The sequence below is a fragment of the Apteryx mantelli genome, chromosome 18 (genome assembly GCF_036417845.1).
Source record: "Apteryx mantelli isolate bAptMan1 chromosome 18, bAptMan1.hap1, whole genome shotgun sequence".
NCBI classification, from domain to species: Eukaryota; Metazoa; Chordata; class Aves; order Apterygiformes; family Apterygidae; genus Apteryx; species Apteryx mantelli.
The window spans coordinates 10,145,314-10,168,633 of NC_089995.1; the positions used below are offsets into that span (position 1 = coordinate 10,145,314).

The window sequence follows — 23,320 nt, forward strand, 5'->3', positions numbered from 1 at the left end:
TGGCCATGCTAAAAGGCCTAATTAACTCCCACTGACTTCAGAGAAGTTACTGAATTAGAGCCAAAATAGGTCCATCATCATGTTACCTTAATTTGTAGTCACCTCCCGCCTTTGTGTCTCAGTCACTCTGGTAACATTACAATCATCACAGCGCTCAGATTAGCTCCTCTGTCTAAACAAACACTGGAAAGGTGAATCTCTTCCCCTAAAAAGATACTGCAGCATAATTAGCAACATGTACTAAATGCTTATAATCCAGAGTCATCCTCCATAAAAGATAAGCTTGAGGAGCATCATTGCAAACTGTCGAGTCTAAACTACTTGAGAGTGTACAGGTTTTTAGACTTCTGTTCAAAGCAAAAGACAAAGCAGACACGCAAACAGGACTGCAATCAGAAATGTCAGACAATAAGTTAGCATCAAGTCATGTTTTATATGCATAAGAAATACATTAGCACAAGCAGCACAGGAGTGTAAGATAAGATTCCCTGCAAGACTATTTTACAGTTTATTTCTTGAGCCTGATCTTTACAGATATACCCAGTACTTTCAGTAACCTCAACAGACTGGAAGAAGAGAGGACTTGTGGAAATGGAACATTAGGGGCCTAAGCATTCACCTGGCGGCTTCTGCTAACGTGCTCTAAAGCAAAACACGCACACATACACACACATTCACACAAAACACACCACTAGGTTGGAACTTGACAAATTATCCCGCTCCAAAGCTAGTAGGATGAAAAAGGAGCCAAAAGGCTTAAGTCAAGTGCCAAGAAAATACATCTGTAGTATTATACAACTTCTGCAAAATATAGCTTACATCCGGAAGCTAGTTAGAAAAGCTGCTTATGACACGAAGACTCAAGGCTGGAAATGAATTTAGGTTAGCTTCACACTACACACGAAACCTGTCTCTGCCCTGCTGCACAGACTGCTGACATGTTGGCTCACATGCTCGCATGGAACAAACTGAGTCATGCTGCTAGGACTTGGGGAAAAGGGAAAAAAAAAGAAAGAAAAAAACACTTTTTTTTAAAGAAGCTCTGCATTCTTCAGGCAGTACAGCCAATTTCATAAAGTGGAGGTTCATGATACACACACAGTTGCCCCTTTCACCCCCAGGATTACCCCTGCACACCAGTTCATTTACGCATGCAAAACACAGTTGTGAGACAGCTACATGCACTCAGCTTTAAGAAAAGAGTGAAGCCTTTTCTTAAAGGCCTCTTTATTTTTGAATTCCTTCAAAACATAAGTTAATTTTAACAAATCAGATGCAAAACACCTGCATTTTAAATTAGCATATATTTTACTGTATCAATCACAGCAACCTCATACAGTAAGATACACAAAAATAGAGCATGGTATCACTTCAATTCAACACAGTTTTGTACTACAGTATTCCAAGACATATGTACACAGGACTTTTCTTTTTCAAAGCAAGTATAGTCCCTGCTATGTTCACCGTATAAATTACGTGGCATCACAGTTTTAGTTATTTACTGTAGTGTGAGTAGCCATATGGAAATTGAACTAGTGAACCAGAAGATACATCATATAGCAGCCAAACAGGCATGACACTTCGGAAGATGAACAGAAACAAGATAACCACCGAAATGAAAACCACCCTTAGACTGTATTTTAATAGTAAAATTTTTTGAATTCTTCATTATATACATAATGTATCTACATTTGTGTTATATTTATATATATATTTATATATTTATAAAAAAAACATACAAGATTTTGAAAACCTTAAAATCATTCACCTAAACAATATTTACCGCAACCTTCAGGGTCAGCAAGGCAGTACTTGCCTGGGAAATTACGTTCAGTCGCAGTCACTTGATTCAGCGTTTTCCCTGATTGCTAAACATACGCCATTCACTTTGTTTCTTAGTGCAAACTGTACAGGAACTTATTGTTCTCAGCCCTCTGTAAGACTCGGGTTTCATCTATTTCCATACTACTTCTGACACCCATTTATGGCTAAATTATTTTAGCTATTTTACAACATTAGCCTATATAGCTCCCCCCTCTACCTACCTCAACCCCTCCCCCCACCCAAAAAATTTAAGAAAAAAACCCCAATCATTCATGCATGTTTCTGTCACACAGGGATCAATGGATATTTAAGTTTAGAAGCCTAGACTCTAACAACGCTTAAAAAAAAAAAAACAAAAAAAAACCCTAAGTGATTAATTTTAGTGCAAAGTGGACTACATAGTTTACACTTCAGCTAGATTTCTTTACATATTTTTAAAACACATTTAATTCTGCACATCCAATTAGGTTGCCTGATATTTTGTTCTAACTAGCTTGTCTGAATAAAGAAGTTGGAAGGATTCTTGTGGGTTTCCTTTTAAAAGAAGACTAAAGCCTATTCATAATGAGGTGGTTTTTTGGGGGGGTCATACTGTACAGAGATCAGCACAGTGGAGTCCTGGTCCTTAGCTAGGGTTCCTCTGTGCTACAGTAATACAGATAAATATTATTATCTAATTCACATCCATAACTGATGGATTTACTCTAATAGGAGTCACAAATGAGCCCTGATTTTTAACCAGGCTGGTGCTTTACTTGCTGGACTACGCTACAGACTTTGCAGTGAATTTAGAAGCAAGCATAACATTTATACTTACAATTCCCATAACCATAAAGAAAAGTGTGCACTGAGAACCAAAATCCTGCAGGTCTTCGACAAGACTCCAGTTGGCTTAGTGGTAGCCTTATCGGGGGGAGGAGGAGGGAGGGAAATAAGTTGGATTAAAAAAAAAAAAAAAATCTGAGCCAGTAATATCAGTTTGCCACAGTGACTATAAGAAGCTATGAAATACAGTACACAAAAACAAAAAGTCACCTGAACAAATAACCCAGAGAGACTTCATAGTTATAATGATTTTACCACTTTTAAGAACTCAACATATTAAATATTTATTAAAAATAAACTGTTTCCAAATTACCTATTTACAGTACAAAGAACAGTATTTAATACATGTGCAACAGAAAGTAAATAAAATCAGTACTCATCTGGAAAGACAACACTCCAGGCATAATTTAAGTGACATGAAAATGGGTTCACCTTTTTAAAATACCATACAGTAAAAACCAGTAGGATGATATTGGCAACACTAGAAAATAAAGCACATACTGTTCAGATTCAGATTATATAAGCTTGAGATAAACAACTGGGTGATAAGGGGAGAAGGAAGAAACAAAGATGAAGAGATGCTGTGGTGTTTGCATTTTGGAGATCAAGAAATGCAGACACACTTCAAAAAATGAGTCCTTGTTGGCAAAACAAGCCATTCACATATTTCTTGCACATTTTAAAAGTCATACTTTATCAAAAACCGGCAGTAGTTTCATAATCCATAGAAAATGAGATTTTTTTTTTTTAGTCTTTATTTTAAAGCCTTACATGGTTTTATTTGGGCAAGGAGATGACTACAATGTAATAGAAAGGTGTGATGTCACTTTTCTAAAATGCAACAGCTGCCAAGTTTTAAAGAAAAAATGTGCTCTTCTCCCCAATTTAAATTGAAAAGTAATGATCAGTTAGAAGTTACCTAAATTATAGCAGCATGAATTCTAACATATCTGCAGCATCTGCGAAGCCACAAAAATCAAGAACTGGCACCTGATCACTGAATCATGGTTCCAAACATTTGGGCATGTCGTTTTCCTAAGAGGTCAGTGTATTTTCTTATCGGTGGAGTCAGAACACTAGTTATGGTAGCCCTTTCCCCTCCCCTTTGCCTTCCCCTCCCCAACAGACTATTCAGGTCTATCTGTAAACTACATGGGACAGCTGGGCCGACTTATAGTTTAACTGATTGTTAGGCATGAACCTGTGAAGCTCGCTTTTTCTACAGCAGGGATCGTAATAGTAAGCATTGAGGCAAGTGTCACACGAGACCTTCGAACAAAACGTGCAAGTGTTTGCAGCTCCAGATCGGTTACAAAAGCCACAGCGCGAGGTGCCTGAAGGTTTGGATTTGGAGCTGAACTGAGAAGCTCTCTCTTGACTCTGAGTCTGTGATGTGTACTGAGATTTCTCTCTTAAAGCAGATGCAGGAGACAAGCCATCATTTGGAATCGGTTTGATTGAATAGGTGCTCTGTTTCACTGCTGGATATTCCTGCCGGCAGTTAAAGAGATTGTCACACTTTTGGCAAACGGAAGTGCCACAAGGTACGCCACAGTTTTGGCACTTGAGGGAAGCTGTCTCTTTGGCTAGATGCGTGCGTTTGTGGTAAACAGGGTTGGCATCATTTTTTAATACCCATACATCAGGCTTAATAGCTTCTTGTCTTTTAAAATTTAACATACTTCTAGAATCAGGATCAGTATATAAATCTAAGTCTTCTTGAGCAGAAAAATAGGAGCTATAAGGAACATTTGTTCTTAACATGCCATTGTGATGAGATGAAGTTGGCAAGAATTCATCTGAACACCCATGTGGGGAGCTTGACATTGTCAGAAGAGAGGGTGATGGTCGGATAATTTCATCTTTAATGTCATCTTCTGCATCAACTAAAATTGGTTCTTTCCTGAGACTCAAGGAGCTCATCAAAGGTGGTTTCTTATTTTCCCAATAATTATCATACGTGTCCACTGATTTAGAAGGCTTGCTCACTTTTGGCTTGAAATAATCTTTAGAGGCCCTTTCACTTGCTGATTTCTGAAGTACCATTCGTGCCATGGAAGTATTTAAGTTTTCTTTACACTCTGCACGTCGTTTCATGGCTTCTGAGCAACCTCGAACATCTTCACTGCTATTTTTTCGTTCGTTTATGACATCAACCTCTGAATAACCTTTATCCTTCACTTGCAAGTGAATTTCAAGAAGCTGCTCACACTCCACTTTGGCCAAAAAGAGTTCAAACGAAACCATTTTCACTTGAATGGAATCAACCTGCTCTCTGAGCTTATACATTGTTCCCAGTTCTTGCACATAACCCATGTAGTTCAGAATCTGCCTTACATCATCTTCAGTTAGAGTAGATTTTACATAATAAACAAAGGGTCCTGTGTAGGTCTGGGGAGGGGGGGAAAAAATAGAGGAAAACTAGGTTACCAATTCAGTGGTGGACTAGATGTTCAGATAATTCAGTGATGGATACTATATAATCAAACAGAAATAATAACGATAGTGAACGCATGCAACTTCCATGGCAAGATGTATTCCATTTCTGCATCCCTCCTGTTCAACAGATGGAAATTCTGCATGAGGCAGATTCAAAGTAGGAGAGTTTTCATTCAAATCGAAATCCTGATTAGCATAACGGCCTCCCTGTTGATTTAAATCAGTAGCTATACACCGACATTAACTTTTATATGAACCAGACAGGTTTTTGTTTACAAGCAAGTTTACCATAAAGGGTAAAAAGGCAGAGATTTCACGTATTTCCCCTGGACAAGGAGATAGGCAGAGATAATGCAATAATTGCAAGTTCTGGTTATTTGCTTACCAAAGTCCTTTTCAATTCGGCTTTAGATATACTGAGGTGAGGGGTATTAGTAAAAATCCCAGCAAACTATTTGAGAAACTTGAGACTCAAGGTGTGAAGGCTGCATTACTTATACTGTTTACATTAAAAAGAAAAGTTTTCTTTATTATCAAAGTTCCTATAAAAGAAGAGATATTTACAATTTACAATTCAGACTCGAGGAGCAATTCTAGGGAAACATGGATTCTGCAACCTTAGCATAATTTGTGGACTAAATCTAGAGCTCTAACAAGAGCTCACTAGCTCATATATACTGCAGGTAATATTGTTGACATGCATCAGATAAAACCTGCTGTAAATATTAAATTATGAAAGACAGAAGTTGTCTAAGAAGAACAGAACTAATTCTCTGGAACACAAGTTAGCCTTACACGTTATACACACTCATAGAAACGTTCTGGATCGATTTTAACTGGGGCCTACTAAGTTATATATCCATTCACCCCTATAAGCTGAATTTCCCAGTCTGAGGAATTCAGTGTTAGCATACATGCTGATCACTCCTTTGAAATACTGGCACTGTGACTGGAGCATCCGGACCCATGTTTTAGGCTATGGAACAGTCCTCAAAACATTTTATTTTCAGTTTTGGGACCTCTTAGAACTTCCTCTCAAGTGCTTTGTATAAGCAAGTATCTAGTCTGGAATAATTCAGGGGAGATTTTAAAATAGTAACCCAAGCAACTAAGGCTAGATAGTTTCAAGTTCAGATGCACATGCCAAACCACAACCAAAGCTGAAGTCCCTCACTTGGAAAAGCAAAATGAAATTGGGATAATATTTCAGAGTATCTGGATAGACTTAGCCACCTTCAGTACTATGAACAATAAAAACTTTTACCACTTTAGTGTACTATTACTACACAGTTTTGAATGGCTGTTTTCTTTACTCTTAAACTAGGTCAAGAATTTACAGGGAAAAAAAAACCAAAACACACAGATAAACCAATTTGCAGGAGTTGGTTCCCTTAGCACCTGGTATACCTGAGCTGTGTTCTCACCACAGTTCAAATTGTTTTTGATTGCAAGCAGGAACAGTTTGGCCATCATATCCTTGTGTAAAACAAATGTTAGATCCACAGTGCACAACCAAAGTCAACATCAGCAGCACATCAAGAGATATCCTGCATGGACCAGCCAGCATTTCAAAAGCCTGAACTTAGGCATAATGATGAAGCAGATCTATGCAGAAATCTTGAGAAATGAAAGCTTCCCCTTAAGAGAAACAGAGAACTCAAACATTCCATTAATGTCCAAATTCTCTACCAAACTGTGAAACAGCATCTTTTAAGAAAGAAAAAAGAAAAAAAACAAAACACCCATCACTGGTACAAGCAACCCACAAAGCACTTTAGACACTTATGCCAGAAATGTTTTTAATCCAACATCAGGTTTCAAAACAGTTAAGTCACCTGTAACATTTATCACTGAAATGCTGCAGCAGCTTTGAACAAGCACATAAGGACAAGCAAAAGATAAAATAGAAAATCGACAGCAGAGAACCCACTAGCTGACTTCCAGCATCCAAACCAAGCAATATATAAGTTCCTACTTTTCACTCCGAGATCTTGGCATAGGTAAATAATTTAAAAGTACATTAAAATCAAAGCTTCATGAGTTGAGAACTCACAAGCAAGTAAAAGATATTCTTGAAGCTATTATTTCAGAGACGTTTGTTCACCGTTATTATATAACTTGTGGGAACCTCAGCAACGCATCTAGTTGAAAGCGTGGATTGATTGTTAGTGCTTGTGCTAAATTAATAGCCGATGCAGTATAAAGAACAAACTCTGAGTGAGCTTACATGCAACCTAATCACTCACCCTAGTAAAAGCATCGCCAAGTAGAAAGTAAGGCATAGCAGCAGGATAATCTGAACAAAACCATTAGATAAGTTCTTCCTCTATTTTATGGTTATTTTATGAATGCAGACAGGACTTTGACTTCCACTGTCTGGATACTCTCACCAATATAAAATCTACATATTTTCCATCTAACCTTTCCTACGGCTTCTGTTTACCAACTGTATACAGTTGGCAAATGTAAATATAAACATTATGCTGTTTTAAGAGGTGGAAAAAAATCTTTAAAGGAAATGCATGAAATGTGCCCCCACCCCCAAAAAAAGAAAAGATCGTGTTCTTGCTACTGCCACATAGAAAAATGTCTTACCTTAATATTTTTGAACTCCTTTTTCCAGGGGTAAAGGAAGAGATTAATTCCAACTGTCTCGAGCATGCTGAATGCATTATGGAGAGAATGTAAACTTGAGGATTTCAGAGATCTCAGGGAGTTTTCAGCCATCTCATAAAATTTTATCAACCGGAATCTATAAAAGGGATCAATTTTGGGAAGGCAAAGTAAGGCTGACGCTGCCACTCGTAAATATTCATCATTAATAGGACGCTGCTTGCTGTCAGAGGCATTCAATTTGCATTCATGGAACTGTACATACTTCCTAAATAAATCGTCTTTATATTTTGTATCCATTGAAATCAGATTTTGTCTCACACTTGGGCAGCTACCTTGTCTCTTTCATGGTTATTCCGCAGTGGGCTGATTATCTGGCATTAAAAATCTTCAGTAATGGCAACTCTTCTGGAATAAAAATTGAAAAAGAGACAAGTCATCACAGTTGCATAAATCCCAGATGTCGATAGAATCTATTTGCCTCACAGAGTTCTATAAAATGGTTCACAGTGCAGTGGCTCCCAGAGCAGACTCTTTAGGGTTCTGAAAAAGCACAAGAGTCTACGGAAATTTGGTGTCCTCCTTTTCATTGCCATTCTCTGCTCCTTTCCCCAGTTATCTGTCTAAAACAGAGCACAAGAAAGCTAAATCGGGCAAGGCACTGAGAGTTTGGTACTAGAAAATTGGTGGAGATTCAAGTCCACATTGAGGATTTCTTGGCTAAGAGAACAAAAGCAAAGCTAACTCACAGCAAAAGACTGAAAGAAAAAGCAGGGATTTTTAGGGTATCTTCTCTTTTTCTTTTATTGTGCCCTTATGATTCAAACAAATTGTACAAACATGATTATAACCAGTCACTGTTCTATTTTGTTTGCCCCGCACAGAGATATAAAGGTACAAAATCCCACAAAAAAGTTTCTTTCTGTTCAGATTGGGAAAGCACTTATTTCTCTTCTTGCTAGTGGCACAGGATGGGCCCATACAGCTAGGCAGATTAATACACTTAGCCTTTCTACTCCTGACACGCTCTAGGCTTCTGACTGCCGCTCACTCTATCCAGCGGCACACGCAGGCCATCGCTGTGCTGGGAGCACACTGCTGCCATCCCCTAGAGCGCACGCAGTGCACATGCCCCTGAACACTGCCGAGCACAGCCAAAGTTTCAGCCCAATGCTGGCGGTTGCAAATAAGATTGTAACTTTTTCAAGAAAGCTGCATCTACCATTTTTAATTGCTTTATTAGAATAGAGCAAAATCATTTCTGTTTTTGTGTCATTTATATTTTTGTTTGCAGAGCTGGTAGCTTTTACATATTACTGTCTATGTATTTTCATCTCACCGAGTTCTCATCTCCTATACAGGAAAAGCTGGTAAGGAAAAAAGCTTCCTAACACTACTAAAGCCAAGGTAGCTAACAGGTCAACAGACTCCATATAGATTACTTGAGGAATTGTGATCAGAAAGCAGATCACAGGCTTTTTTTATTATTACTATTTTTATTTAAATGAAAGCACAGTCCTAGGCCTGACCAACTTCCCAGCTCTGAACCAAAAAACTAAAATAAAAAAAATTGTTTCAGTTGTAGTCAGTCTGAAACAGCATTTTAGAAAGACCTCCCACCCAATATTGATTTCAGCAGCTATAATATTACTGATTATTTTAACAGAAGCCTATGGGGACCTTAAAAGTCACTCTTAAGTGCAAGATGAACTGAATGAAAGGAGCCATAACACACATGCATGGCAAGAAAAAAAAAAAGGCAGAAACAACAACAACAACATCAACAGCCTAGCAACTAATATTGCTTGATGAAAGGATGTGCTTAATGACAGCACTGTGTGGGAAAAGTTAACTAGCAGTTCAAATTCTGCTCGAAGGCATACTGCTCTTGGTCTTTCCACAACCAGAAATGCACTGATGTCAAGAGAGAAGCTGTGAATCACAGGAAATATGGAGTTCTAAATTAACATCTTAACATAAGGGGCAGAAGTAAAAATGTAATTCAGTCCTCGCCACAAAGAGTTCACTTGTCTCCCTCCTAGACATTTCCCCTTTAATTTGTGTAAGATGAAGCCCGCAGAGGAAAAACAACAAAATTTCTGTTACTTAGCAAGAACAGCAGTAAGGGTCCTACGAGAGAATTTCTGAGAGAGATCTTGGTTTGACGCATGAATAACGCCCTTAGGATAAGGAATGATGTTGTGTTGGTAAGGAGTCGGATTAAGTAATAGTTCTTCCATCCCTAATGTTGATAGCTACTTAACAAAACAGCTTGGTTCGATGAACAAGACAACATGCTTAGGAAAGTCCCTGAAGAAAAAGAAAGCCCTTCATCAAGACCTTATGAACTGTGACATTCAAAGCCATTGCCAGCTCTGATTATGACTTGCCATTTGTACACGTGCCAGCGCTCACGCGGCTGAAAAATAAAACAGGACAAACGCAAACAAGCCACCAAGGCCTCGCAGAGCCGCTCCTTCGCGCGTTCACAGGGGGAGCTCCCAGAAGCAAGGCCTCCTCCCCCGCGAGCCCTCGCCCCTCACCAGGCAGCCTCTAAACAGTTAAGAGCCATGATGACAGGCCTCGGTAAAAACCTCACTATGCAAAGAGGCACAGAAAACCAGAGCTTTGAGAAGCACAGGGGCTCACGGAACAGATGGAGTAAGTGCTGCTTCATTACAGGTTATTGACTGAGAGCCTCAGGATTTCAAGCGGGCGTAACAAGTTCCGATGAGCGCCTGGTCCCACTGGCCGGGCAGGAAAGCGCCGCTGCCCGCCCGCGACGGCAGGAAGCGGGCCGAGGGCGCAGGAGAGGTCCGGCGCCGGGCTCGGCGGCGCGGGACGGGACGGCAGCACAGGGCAGGCCCGCAGCCCGCTCCGCGCCGAGGGCGGCAAAACCGCGGGCCCTCGCCGAGCACCTCCCGGCCCCGAACAGCGGAGCTGCCGGGAAACACCGCAGCACACGGGCGCCGCGGGGAACGAAACGGCAGCGCAGGGGCGAGCAACGCGCCGAGGCGAAGCCCGGCCGCGGGGCCGCCGCGCCGCCGCAGCGGACACTTGTTGCCGAGGCCCCGGCCGCGGGGCGGCGCCGGCACCACCCGGCCGCGGGGCCCCGGCGGCCGCTCGCCCCGGCGGCGCCCCCGCCCGGCGCCAGGACCCGGCCGCCCCGGCCCGCCGCGGCCCCGCACTCACCGCCGCGCCCGGGCCCGCCGCCCGGCCCGCCGCGCCCGCCGGCAGGAAGCGCCCGGTGACCCGGATGCAAACCCCGCCCCCTCCCCCGGCTCCGTCACACGCACCCCGCGCCCGCCGGAAGCGGCCCGCCCCCCCCGCGGGGGCCGCCGCCGCCGCGCTGGGCCCCTCCCTCCCGCTCACCGCCTCCGCGGGGCTTCTCCTCCCCGTGCCCGTGCCCGCCGCCGTCCCGCGGGGGCTCCCGGCCGCGAGCGGGGAGGGGGACGGGCGACGGCGGCACCCCGGAAGTGGATGGCGGGGGCGGGGGGGTGAGCGGCACCTCCTCCTGCGGCGGGGGGGGGTGCTTCCGCGGCGTGACGTCAGCGGGGCGGTGCGTGCGGCGGAGGGGGGGGCGCAGCCCGCCGGGCTGGGGGGGGCGCGCTGAGGGACCCCCCGGCTGAGGGACCTCCCCCGGCCGAGAGGGCTCTTGGCTGAGGGACCCCCCGCCGGAGGGACTCCCGGAGTTTGAGACCCCCTTGTCTGAGGGGCTCAGGGCTGAGGGACCCCCCCTTGGGCCCCCCAGGCTGAGGAGACGGCCAGGCTGTGCCCCCCCCCCAGGCTGTGAGACCCCCCCTTGGGCCCCCCAGGCTGAGGGGATGGCCAGGCTGTGCCCCCCCCCCAGGCTGTGAGACCCCCCCTTGGGCCCCCCAGGCTGAGGGGATGGCCAGGCTGTGCTCCCCCCCCCCAGGCTGTGAGACCCCCCCTTGGGCCCCCCAGGCTGAGGGGATGGCCAGGCTGTGACCCCCGCTCGGGCTATAACCCCCCCCGGCTGAGAAGGGCGCTGCCTAGGTGGGGGGGCCAGGGGGTCACAGCAGAGTGTTTCGGGGCCCGTCACCCAGAGGGAGGCAGGCCTCGCGGGGCGGGGGGGTCGGCCACCCTGTGCAGCCCCCCGGCTCCCTGAGAAGCAGGGAAGCGGCCTCGCCGCCGAGGCTGGGGTGACTCCCGGTGCGGCGCTGCCTGCTTGGGCCCGGCCGCTCGGCAGGGGCCGGCGCAGGCGCGTCTCAGGTGTGCTCCTGCTTGGCGCCGCAGAGCCCTTATGCAATAGCGGGGCTTCAGCGGCTATATTTAAGAGCTCGGAGGTGTTTTGTGTACTTGTGCGTAGGAATGAAATCGCTTGGTGTGAAATTTCAATCAGCGCTGCACGATGCGGAGAACCGCAGCTACCAAGCGCGAGTCCGTCCCCCACCTACGGGCCTCAGCACCTCGCGCCCTGGGCAGCTGGGCCCGTTGCTGGCGCCTCCGGCCGCTCACGGACCCGGCGAGCGCTGAAGGAAACGGGAGGTAAAGGTCTGATTTGGGCTTGTGAATCTGATCTTTGGATCCTCTCTCAGGTGATTCGCAGCTGACAAGGAAGAAGAAATGTAACCAAAGCAGGAAATTAAGTGTCCATTTAATCTCTCAATGATGTGTTTATGCCATGACCGTAATGAAATTGATTGTTAAATCTTTATTCTTTTATAAATAGTTTCTGTATTGCCTTGGCTTGAAAATTGCAGAACAGAGCTGCATTATCCTTCCATTAAGGGGTCAGTGTCCCCGAGCCAGCACTGGCTGAACACTAAATGAAGGAGAAAAGGGCATTACATTCTTCTCCTGGAAGATGCTGAAAACCACATGCAACGAACAAGCTAATGGATTAAATGCAGGCAACGTTCAGCCTTGAGGCCAAAGTGAAAAAAAGACAGCATCTGCCACCCATAATTTTTTATGCTTCGTCGCTTTGGCTATTTTTAAAAGCACTCCTTTCTTTTCTGCAACGCAGAGCGGCCGCCTCCTGCCTCGCTCGGGGCTCGGCTCCCCCGGCAGCTCCGCAGGCTGTGCCGGCGGGGGGAGGGTGTCTGCCGGGGGCGCCGGCTCCGCGGCCCGCACCGCGCACGGCGGCTCCGCAGCGCCCGGGCCGGGCCGAGCCGCCCCCGCGGCCGCGACGGCCGGTGGCCCCGCCCCGGCGCGCACGGCCCCGCCCCCTCCCCAGGCCCCGCCCCGGCGCGCCAGACCTCGCCCCCTGCGCCCGGGGGCGGGGTCTGCTCCTCGCACCCGCCCCGGCGCCGGGGGGCGGTGCTGCGGCTGCGCGCGGGCCGCTTCGCGGTTGGCTGGCGGCTCGGGGCGGGGCCCGCGCCGCGGCGAGGCCCGAGGGGGCAGTGCGGCCCCCGCAAGATGGCGGTGGCCGGTGGCGGCGGCGCTTCGCGCTCCCCGGAGCGGGCGGCGGCGCGGCGGCACGACCCGCTGTCGCGCTTCACCTGCCCCGTGTGCCTGGAGGTGTACGAGAGCCCGGTGCGCGTGCCCTGCGGACATGTGTGAGCGGCCGCCGGCGGGGCGCGGCGGCGCGGCGCGGCGGCGGCCTGCGGCGGCGCCGGGGCCTTGGCGGCGGCTCCGGGCCCGCGGGCTCTTTCCTCAGCCGGGGGCCGCGACCGGGCGGCGAGGCGGCGGGCGGAGGGGCCGCGGCGGGGCCGGGCCCGTTTTGGGGAAGTCGGCTGAAGCGCCTTGCCCTGGGAACGGGGGGTCTGCAGGCAGCTGCGCGCTTTAGCCGCGTTTCGGGGGCGGCGTGAGCCTGGCTTGACAGGAAAACAGCAGGAAAATGCATGCGGTTACCTTTCCCACTGAAACCTTGTGGATCCAGAGGTTTCTCTAAAATGTAGTAATTCTAACCGTAACGGGCAAGGCCGCTCCTCGCTTCACGCTGCACAAATGTCAGCAGGCTGCTGTTCTAGTAAACGACGCTGCTTGTGACTCCTTCACCGCTAATGACGCAAGGCATGGCCAGTCTCTGAACGTTTCAGCTGAGCTGTAAGGAAGGTCCTTCTCACTGCCTGCTCTTTTTCTCCCGTACTAGCTTTTGCACTCCGTGCCTGCAGGAATGCCTGAAGCCAAAAAAGCCCGTTTGCGGCGTCTGCCGCAGTACCCTGTCTCCTGGTAGCAGAGCTCTGGATCTGGAGAAGCAGATTGAGATGACAGAAACCACTTGCAATGGCTGCAATAAAAAGGTAGGAAAGCATTTGGAAACCAAGTGCATGAAATGTGCCGGTTCAGTCATACTGCTTAGAGGAAAGTAAAGTACTTGCTCTTTAGTTTTCTGCAGCAACAGGTCAAATACTAATGCTTGTTTTGATAAGTATTACAGACTTTTTTTTGTAGGTAGTACCCAAATGTTGACATTTTTTCCACAGTTTTTATTGTTACCTCCCTAGGAAGTGAATTCTGAGTGTGAGACACTGTATTGATTCAAAAATAATGATAAAATACCGCTACGGGCATGTCTCTGTGAGTGTAACATTGTAAGGAAATGGTGAATGTGATTTTAAACACTGACAGCCTAGGCTTTTAAACAGAAGAACTTTGCTTCATCAGAAATAGTTATGAGACAAAGCTGTCCTATATGACCAGTGTATTCCATACATTTTGCTGTTTGGTAAAATCCTGCATGTTAAATACTTATAGGACACCTTCCTATCATTACCTCCTCTTTGTATATTTAGGCTTCTTAGCATTATTTGAATATATGGGTAAAATATCTTGACAGATGGAAAAACAGCAAGAAAAGGTTAATTAGATGCATATTACAGCAAAACTGCAGCTTCATAGTTCATATGGGCCTGTATCTAATCTTCAGATTAATTGGTTCACTGTGAAGCTAAATCTTTAATTTAAAACTCACTAAAGAACATCAGCATGCTAACAGAACACTTACAGCTGTCTCTTTAATAAAAGCAAAATTCTTCATCTCCTGCACTGCTGTTTTTTTTTTTTTTTTGTAGTTTCTCATAACCAAAGTGAGGTTATCTGTTCAGTTAGTTTCACTTCTGGTTTCGGAGTAGTATCATTTTCTTATTCCAGGTGATAGAAAATTTCAGTACCTTGAAATGTGGATTTCATTACAGGAAATTTGAGTTTTCATTAATGGGATAATGCTTGAAACAGAATTATCAGACTTACAGTTGGTTTCTGATGGAGGCTGATACGTTAGCTATATGTTTATCTCGCATCTACTGCTAATCAGTATCTAAACTTCCTTGGTTATTACCTGGTTTTGTACCTCTTACTCCTCTTAAAACACCATTCTTTCTAGCTTGGATAGGGATATTAAGATTCAGATATAAAGCATGTTTTGAAATTGATCATTAGTCAGACTTCAAGCATAGAATGAATTTTTCTAAGGAAAAAACCTTCAGACTTTCACAAGTAAAAATTGTGAAAGTAGGTTCATTTCCATTCCTTTGTTGTCACATTCTGTGTATTTGACAATATTCCGCAGTGCAGATCTTAGTTTAACTTTTAGTAATCAATCTACACCATTATCCATATTGGCTTTTCTCCTCAGCAACCAGGTAAACTGGCTTTATATGAAACTTTTAGATTATAATTTAGGAAAAGTGAGCTGTCCTGAACAGCATGGTATTTGCAACATATTACAGGCAACAAAGTTACAGGTTAGCTAATCCATAGTCTCGACAGCTTTCTGTCTCATCAGCCTAAGTGTTTTTCACTGTTTCAGCATTTTCTATAGAAAGCCTATTTCTTTTACATATCGTTTACTTCCTCTGCTTAAAAGCCTGAAAATGACTGCAAGTAGTTTAAATTAACTTTGCTGTTTAATTGTTGCCTGCACAGATGTATCTCTCAAAGATGCGTAGCCATGCAGCTTCTTGTTCAAAGTACCAGAATTATATAATGGAAGGTGTAAAAGCTGTAACTAAAGAACCACTTCACAACACCAGGTAACTAGCTCTTCTCTGGACATACTGTTTTTTGATATCACACACCAGGCTGTAAATGTTTAATCATTATGAAACCTCAAAACTGATTCTTGTTCTGAGAACAGTCCTTTTATCTTGTTTAAAAAAAAAAAAGTTAAGTGTATCACAATGTATCATGCAAACTGTAGAATATTGGAGTAAAAGCAGACTTCACCTCTTCACTCAATTTGGATGTTAATTCTTTTAATTCTCTCATATTGTTAAACTAAGCCTTAATCCTACAACAGAATGTGCACAGGCAAGCTGTTCTACTCTCCGACGTTGTCCATGCATGTTTTAGTTCAAGATCAGGGTACTTAGTAAAAGGTAAGGGGGGGGGCAGGATGGGTATGAAATAATAGTTTTATCCTTCTGTCTCTTGCTCACAGTAACTTATAATGAAGGGAAGTTGGAATTGACTGCAGTGATCTGTATTTTAGCATATTGGGCCTTGTGCCTTGTTTCTTTTTTTATTTTTTAAAGCAAACTAATAAATGGCATTTATAACATTTGTAAGAGAATTAGTTTTGTATAAATATGGATGATATTAAGAGTTCTTTAACATATTAGGATTAAAAATCTGATTCTTAAAATTGGTTTGCCTTAATTGCATAGAATAAGATTATTGTTTTGAATAATTTGTATTCTAAATAGCTGGTAAGATAAGTAGTTATTACCAATGTTCCTAAAATGGTAAATAGTCTTTCTTTCTCCCCCAAACCAGGAACTTTCCAAATCGCTTTACCTTTCCTTGTCCGTACTGCAGTGAAAAAAACTTTGATCAAGAAGGACTAGTTGAACACTGCAAAACGCTGCATAGCATGGATGCAAAACAAGTGGTAATAATGAGTCTTGATTCAAGAATTGCAATGAAGTCTAGTCTTAAATCCCTTTGAAACCATGAGTTAGAGACTTACTGCTTGAAGTTAAGTACATATTTATAATTGCTTCTGTTAAAGTCAAGTGTGGGTATGCTATTCACACATTTAAGTTTTACTTGGTTTTGGAAACATTCTCTAGAGATAACTAGTCTCTAGTCCTACTGCATGTAGTTTACATCCTCCCTTCATATTTGAAAAATGGCAGGCATTTGAAGTAAATTATGCACAATAATAAACATAACATTAATTTAACTTCAAAAAGATTTTCGCAAATGTTTAAGATCTCTCTATGCTGTTCTCAGCAAGAAGATAACATTATAAACTCGTGAAAAATACTTGGAAAAAATTGCATCTCCCTCTAGTAATCTTCATCTGCTATGCTCCCCCACATACAAGAGGAATTGTAAAACTTGGAACTCGCTTTGAATCTTTCATTTGTCTTGAAAGTATTTTTTGGAATTCAAAATTATTAATTTAGAAAAAAATTCCTTTCTTTCACTTTGAGAGAAGTGATCTTTGCAAAAGAGTTCAAGGAAACCTTTCCTTTATTGAGAAATGAGGGATGAAATCTTCCAAAGCAAACAGCTGTACTCAGTAATTCTAGTTTTCAATATGTAGGTAGAAGACTCCCTAAACCGTTCCAGTTCAGATGTCTAAAAATCAAATGAAAAGAATTCAGAGTTATCTGAATTTTTTTGTATTAAAAGTCCTAGTAAAGTAGTCTAAAATTACTTTGTATATAGAGTAGCAATTGTCATAGATCTCAGACTTTAATCTTCCATATTGTTTCTGTCCTGACCTTTCCAGTGTAAACATTAAAGCACTTAACTGTTGGCACTTAATTGGCTTTCCTGTTTTTTTTTCTTGAAGGTCTGCCCAATTTGTGCCTCAATGCCATGGGGAGATCCAAATTACAGGAGTGCTAACTTCATGGAGCACCTTCAAAGGCGACATCGCTTTTCATATGATACTTTTGTGGTACGTGTTTCCTTACCTTTGGAATACAGGCTGATGACTCTTAAAATCCAGCTTTTTTACATAGCTGCTACTCTGAAATCTGATCCATGCAGATGATACCTTGATAGTCAGTTTTTCCATTATTTTTAGAGAAATTGGATTATTGGCAAATCAAAGGATGAGGCAGCTATTTTCTGAGTTTACTTGGTGTTGTATTAACTAATATGGCTGTTGCAGTAAGAGTTCCTATACCCTTTGTTCGTAGGATTATGATGCTGATGAAGATGATATGATGGCACAGGTTTTGATCCGTTCTTTGCGTGATAAATGAACCAAGTAGAAGATTAACTGTAAAACCAAGCTTCCATGAGGGAGGAAATGCCCAGCTTCCTTGCATTTCTCCCTTTACATCCCAAGATGAACTCAGGCATCCAGAAATATGGAAGACTTTAATATCTATTTCTTGGTTTCAAATCCTGGTTTGGTCTTTCTGTATCATTTGGTCTCTTGTTAGCATGTTGTATGCTGTTTAACCATGTCAGCCTAATTTTCTTACTAGCTTCACACAAAGCTTAATGATAGGTCAACATGAAGGAGACGAGTGTTTTCTTTCCTATGCTTATTCTTCTGCAGTTGTGTTCATTTGACTCTTTAAAAGCAAAAACATTCCAGAAGGAATGGCCTGAGCTAGTAGGTAAATAACTCCCCAATCTCACTTACATTTCTTAAATGATAGTATCAGAGGTATATTCACAGCTCTGTTTTCATTCAGTAAGAGCTCTAGGTGTTAACTGTAATTGTCAGATCAGTTCCCATTTAAAGTGGCCTATGATAACTGTGACTCTATAATATTTACCAGTGTTTGAATTCTTATAGTCAGCCTCTCAACTATATGGAAAACATGTCTTCAGTATAAATCTTCAAACTACAAGCTTCCCTAGCAAATCTGTGCAGCTGTGTAAGAAACTAGTTCAAAATACTTAAGTTCCATGCCTATTTTCTTCCATACTCTGACAAAAATAATTTCTAACCTGGAAAATGAACTTTTATTAGTCTTAGTTTAAAAAAAAGATGCATATTAAGTAATATATCAAATATTATTTGTATTTGCTGGCTTTACAATTAATTTAATGACTTTGGCACTAGTTTTCTAGCATTTTAATTTTAAGCCTTATGTTGACAGAGGAATTCAGAAGTTTTTTTTAAATACTGCTGCTTCCTATTTAAACTAAAATTTTCATTTATGTATTTAGTTTTTCCATCCCTCAGGGCAAACTGGTTTAAAAAAAAAAAAAAGAAAAGAAAAGAAAATACTTATAATCCATAGTGCTCGCACAGCACTACCTTTCTGCCTTTCAGATTTTAGTAAGTATTTTGAATTCCTGAACTCCTGAATGACACTAACGTAGCTGAAGCTGTACTTAGATTATGTTTTCCATATAATGTATGTATAATATACAGGTATAGCTTTCAAAGAAGAAATAAAATAGAAACCAGAAAGCAGGATGACTGTTCCAATACCTGGTAAATGGATACATTCCATTATACACTTTTATTATAGAGCTTCCTTTTCTTAGTTTAGCACTTTGTTGATTAAACAATCAAGATACTGAGATCTAGCCAGCTGAGGCACCTGATGAGAATGTGTAAATCAGCATAGTATTGAGATGTCCAGTCCAATTTAACTTGGCATGCTTAGAGTGGTGGACCTGCACAACCACAGAACTTGCTACTAATCAATTTGGCCAACAAACTTAACTTTGCACTCTGCAGATGGCAGCATAGCCTTACCCTAAAACAGTAAGTAATGTAATATAATCCAGCTCAAACCTCTTGATTAAACTTTGTGTCCAGCCAGACCTCTAACGTATTTAATTTGAATTTGTTTTCAGTATGTTTTCACAAACTTGGTACGGACTAGTATAGACTCGTGCTTAAGTATATGCTTGGTGACTGGAAGCTCAGTCTTAGAGAAAAAAAAAAATCTCATAGTACTGTGGAGAAAGTACTGTATTTTGGGTTTGGTTATTTTTAATGCTTAATCTGCAAAGAGATTACAATGTGTTAGTGGCTGAGTGGGAACTTCTAGGTTCTGGCTAGAACCAAGTTTTGTGATACTGATTGACCTGAATCTAGATTTCTGCTACTGTTCTAAGTGCACTTCCATGAAATTCTGATAAAATGTTTCAGGAGCAGTTAGAAGCTTCCGAGCAATTACTTGTCATGTTTTTGACTTTTGAAGACAAGTTATAAATAAAGTTCATATAATTTATAAAATGCTATCTTCATGTGAACTTTTGTCATTTCCTTCTCGTGGTCGATACACTTCATTACAGCACCACCATCAAATCAGTTCTTGCTGGCTGTGTAATGCTGTAAGGAGCACCTTAGAAATTGAGTAATGTAGAGGCTACAACTTTTTCTGCTATGTATTTTGTCCTGATTTATTATTAGCTGCAACTTCAGTCTTTCAAACAATGGACCAGACAGGTTATGAAAAACAGTTCAGATAGCATGATTCTAACCAAACTAATATAAGTCAGAGGAATAAATCCACAGATTTTCTTTCTTGGATAAATTAAGAAGGTTTTATTGTCCTGTAGTTTTTTAATCAGTCTTTATAATCCTTAGTTTTAACTCTTCTGGCCATCGATTTTGTAGTGTAGTTATATCTATGTGTTATCCTCAGTCTGAGTAGCTCCAAATGAGGAGGTGAAAATTAAAGTGGATCATAGCCGCGACTGGTCAGAAATCTAGTTGTTCATGCTAAGTGATCATACCCTGACTGTTGGTCCAGGCACATTTGTTGACTTTGGAAGTCAAATCTCAGTTGCATCGACTTATTATCTGGGAATTATTTAATGTGTTGTACAGACGTAAAATATTGGGAGCAAGCAATGAGTTGGCTGGAAAACGCACACAAAATCTGCTTAATTTTGATTAAATTTGTGTATGAATAAGAAGTAATGTCTTGGCACCTGCTAGGCTGATGATAATGGAATTTACAGCATGGATGTGATGAGCATCCATGCAACCATTCAGAGATTAACTGAGCAGTAGATTCCTATTTATTATTCCAACTGCGGAAGAGCTTTGTGTCTCTATGCTGACTTCATCAAATTAACAAATATAAACTTGTTTACACAGGCTGTCAGATGTCTTACTGATACTTGCTGGTTGATTTAAAAAAAAAATAATCTGAGAGGCATATTTGTTCTGTGTATAACTTTGGTTCATCTAGTTTGTGTGCAAAAATTCTGGATTAAAAAAAGCCTTACTACACAACAAGCTAGTCTGGGCTTCTAAATCCAGTATAGTGTTACTGCACAGGAGTGAAGTACTCTGCCAGGGCTGCTTTCACCTCGTTGTCACCAGCTGATCTTGTAGGCATAGAAAATCCCAAATGCCCATTGTTGGTGATAATTTAATCGGGCTGCCTTGCAACTGTGAAATTCCCGGTGTCTAGCACTGGGAGACAGCATTAGGAGGACGATTAGCACCGAGGCAGAGGGACAGAAGGGGAAGAGACAGGAAGGCAGCTGACCTTCTGTTTTTTGGAATGAACCTGGCTCCAGTCAAAGGCTGACCTTAATAGGTCTGATAAATTGCCTAACACAGTCGGCATCACTTCAGTTGGAATTACAGCAGTAAATCCCGCTGATCTCCTTATGCTGGGGGGATGAGATCTTTTAAAGGACCCTGTCTATAATAAAGCATTGGCAGTATATTCTGGCTTCTAAGGTCACCTGATTAACAAAGTCACAACAAGTTTGCTTCAGTGAGGCCTTTGGCCAGATATACTGGCTGGTCACTGGTGAGATTAATGTAAGAAGGACTGACCTCTCACGGTCAGGATTTTTACTAATATTTATAGTATCTTTTAGCATCGCATTACTAGTTACACGATCAGCAAGGCTTAAAGTCTTCAGATGCTTTCAGCCGTTGTTTTCAAAGCAATTTTGATGCTTGCTTGGAGCAAAAGATTTGAGAAGAGGAAATGGATTGAAAAAGAGTAACCATATACATCAATGTCTGTTTTCAGGAGATGATATTATGTTCTCTGACACTGTCTGATAATATCACTAATGTTTGCTACCACCGTCACATCAGTAACACCAAGAATACATGGAAAAGCAAGTTAGGGTTACGCTTGCAGTCCTAAAGCTTTTCTATACTTTAAATATAGTAAAAATGACAATGGGGTGTTTGAGGATTTTGGGGGGATTGAGTGTTTGTTTTTGAACTCAGAGCTTCACATCGCATTTTCATTGGTCTGGGCTCAATTTTTTTAAAAGCAACTAATTTTTTTTTATGTATCAACCTCATTTTCCAGGTGATGCACATGGGGAAAGTTGAAACCACTATGAAAACATTTTCTTTCTTCCCCACTCCCTCCCCAAAACTCCAGAAAATACAGCTAAGTGAAAATACGTATTGTGAAAATACAGTGAAAGTGAAAATACATATTGCTGCTGCAGGACTTGGGTGGTCTTGTCTAGTTCTTCTCATGTCTGTTTTGTTCTTACCTAGTTCTTACCTACCTCAGATACTGGTCTTTAAAGAAACACTTGCAGTGGAGCTTCTGGGAGGTGTTTTAGTATCCATGATGCAATGTAGTTCTCTTCCATAATCAAGGTGTAAGGAGAATAGAAATGACCCTGTCCTGAAGCAGGATGACAGCAGCAGTATGGCAGATGCCTGCGGTTAAAAACAGAGGACACCACCTTCTGCCCTGATTTTTGGGACGGTGTCAATTTTCATCTTTAAAACTGGAAAAGGCTCATACTCTTTGCTATGTTGATTAGGTAGTTTAGTAGTGGTCATGTCTGGAGACTTAGCTCTATGGATCTAACTAATTTCATGTTTAGTGGATTGCATTAAACTCCCTTGACTGCATTCTTGTCTAAAGCACGGTGGTGCCAAAGGAGCTATAATGGTCTTTAGACAGTAGAGGGAGTTCTTGCATTTTATAAAGTATGCAGTAACTGTTTACAGCCAGTATGACCTGGAGCTCTTTCACATCCTGTCCTGTGTGCTTTTCCACTGTAACTTGGCCTCGGTTTTGGGGGGGTTGTAGTATATTTCATAGACCTCCTCCAATATTGCTGTAACAGGGCAGTATCAGTGCATAACTTGTCGATTCGTGAGTCTGAATTAAAAAGAGAGACCAGTGCTGGATGTAGATTGCCTTGCTAGGGTATTCATTTCCTTTTCTTGTAACTAAAAGTTCCATTTGCCCCTTTATGTTCTGTCATTGTAGGCGCTTTGCTCTCTGGCAGGAAACTTGAAGTGCTTTATATAGCTATGGGACCCAAGTAGGTAAAAATATGAAATTTGCAATAGATTTTCTGCTCTGGGGGTGGTTAATGTATGCTTTTGAGCTCCTTAAGCCAATCCATGTGGGTTTCAAACTGGAGCTGTGCCACAATCCGGTGGCAGGGCTGCTCTGACCACCCCTGACGCTCGGCTGCCTCCGTAGCCCTGTACTGCAGTGTATGGGTGGGACGTCTGAGAAACCACTGCCGCTTCCAGCCTGTGAATCACTTCAGAGCTTCCCCTCCCCTCTATTCTCCCTGTTCTCTGTCCTGTAGCTTTCTGGCTCAGAGGCACAGCCAGGTCACTCTCCTCCCTTGATCTAGATTTTTCCTCTAGCAAATGCATTTTTTTTCCATGTGCACTAGCCGTGGTTGGAACCAATCTTATTATTAACATTTCAGAAAGAACAGAAGAGGTGTCTTTGCCTCTTTAAAGAAAACCACGTAGTTGGGTACCTTGTGCAACTGCCCCCAATGCATAACCACATCCGCAGCAGGTGTAACGAGC

General features: G+C 42.7%; 2 protein-coding genes across 8 annotated transcripts; one reads left to right on the plus strand and one right to left on the minus strand.

Annotated features, from left to right (window-relative positions):
• Positions 1 to 2,907: 2,907 nt before the first annotated feature.
• SPATA2 (spermatogenesis associated 2) lies at positions 2,908 to 11,145 on the minus strand. 6 transcript variants are annotated; one of them, XM_067307944.1, is made up of 4 exons: positions 10,894 to 10,925; positions 8,037 to 8,109; positions 7,684 to 7,840; positions 2,908 to 5,040 (listed from the first exon to the last, which is right to left on the minus strand). In XM_067307944.1, exons 2-4 carry the CDS (start codon positions 8,048 to 8,050, stop codon positions 3,787 to 3,789), a joined length of 1,425 nt encoding a protein of 474 aa, XP_067164045.1. In that variant the 5' UTR covers positions 8,051 to 8,109; positions 10,894 to 10,925; the 3' UTR covers positions 2,908 to 3,786. The 6 variants fall into 6 exon arrangements, with proteins under 6 accessions (XP_067164045.1, XP_013800513.1, XP_067164042.1 ...); XM_013945059.2 differs by lacking the exon at positions 10,894 to 10,925 and adding an exon at positions 10,351 to 10,419 and having other exon boundaries at positions 7,967 to 8,109; XM_067307941.1 differs by lacking the exon at positions 10,894 to 10,925 and adding an exon at positions 11,074 to 11,145 and having other exon boundaries at positions 7,684 to 8,109.
• An 886-nt stretch (positions 11,146 to 12,031) lies between these two features.
• RNF114 (ring finger protein 114) lies at positions 12,032 to 19,779 on the plus strand. 2 transcript variants are annotated; one of them, XM_013945065.2, is made up of 6 exons: positions 12,032 to 12,210; positions 13,760 to 13,910; positions 15,535 to 15,641; positions 16,384 to 16,498; positions 17,411 to 17,518; positions 17,763 to 19,779. In XM_013945065.2, exons 1-6 carry the CDS (start codon positions 12,074 to 12,076, stop codon positions 17,826 to 17,828), a joined length of 684 nt encoding a protein of 227 aa, XP_013800519.2. In that variant the 5' UTR covers positions 12,032 to 12,073; the 3' UTR covers positions 17,829 to 19,779. The 2 variants fall into 2 exon arrangements, with proteins under 2 accessions (XP_013800519.2, XP_067164046.1); XM_067307945.1 differs by lacking the exon at positions 12,032 to 12,210 and adding an exon at positions 13,065 to 13,223.
• Positions 19,780 to 23,320: the final 3,541 nt, after the last annotated feature.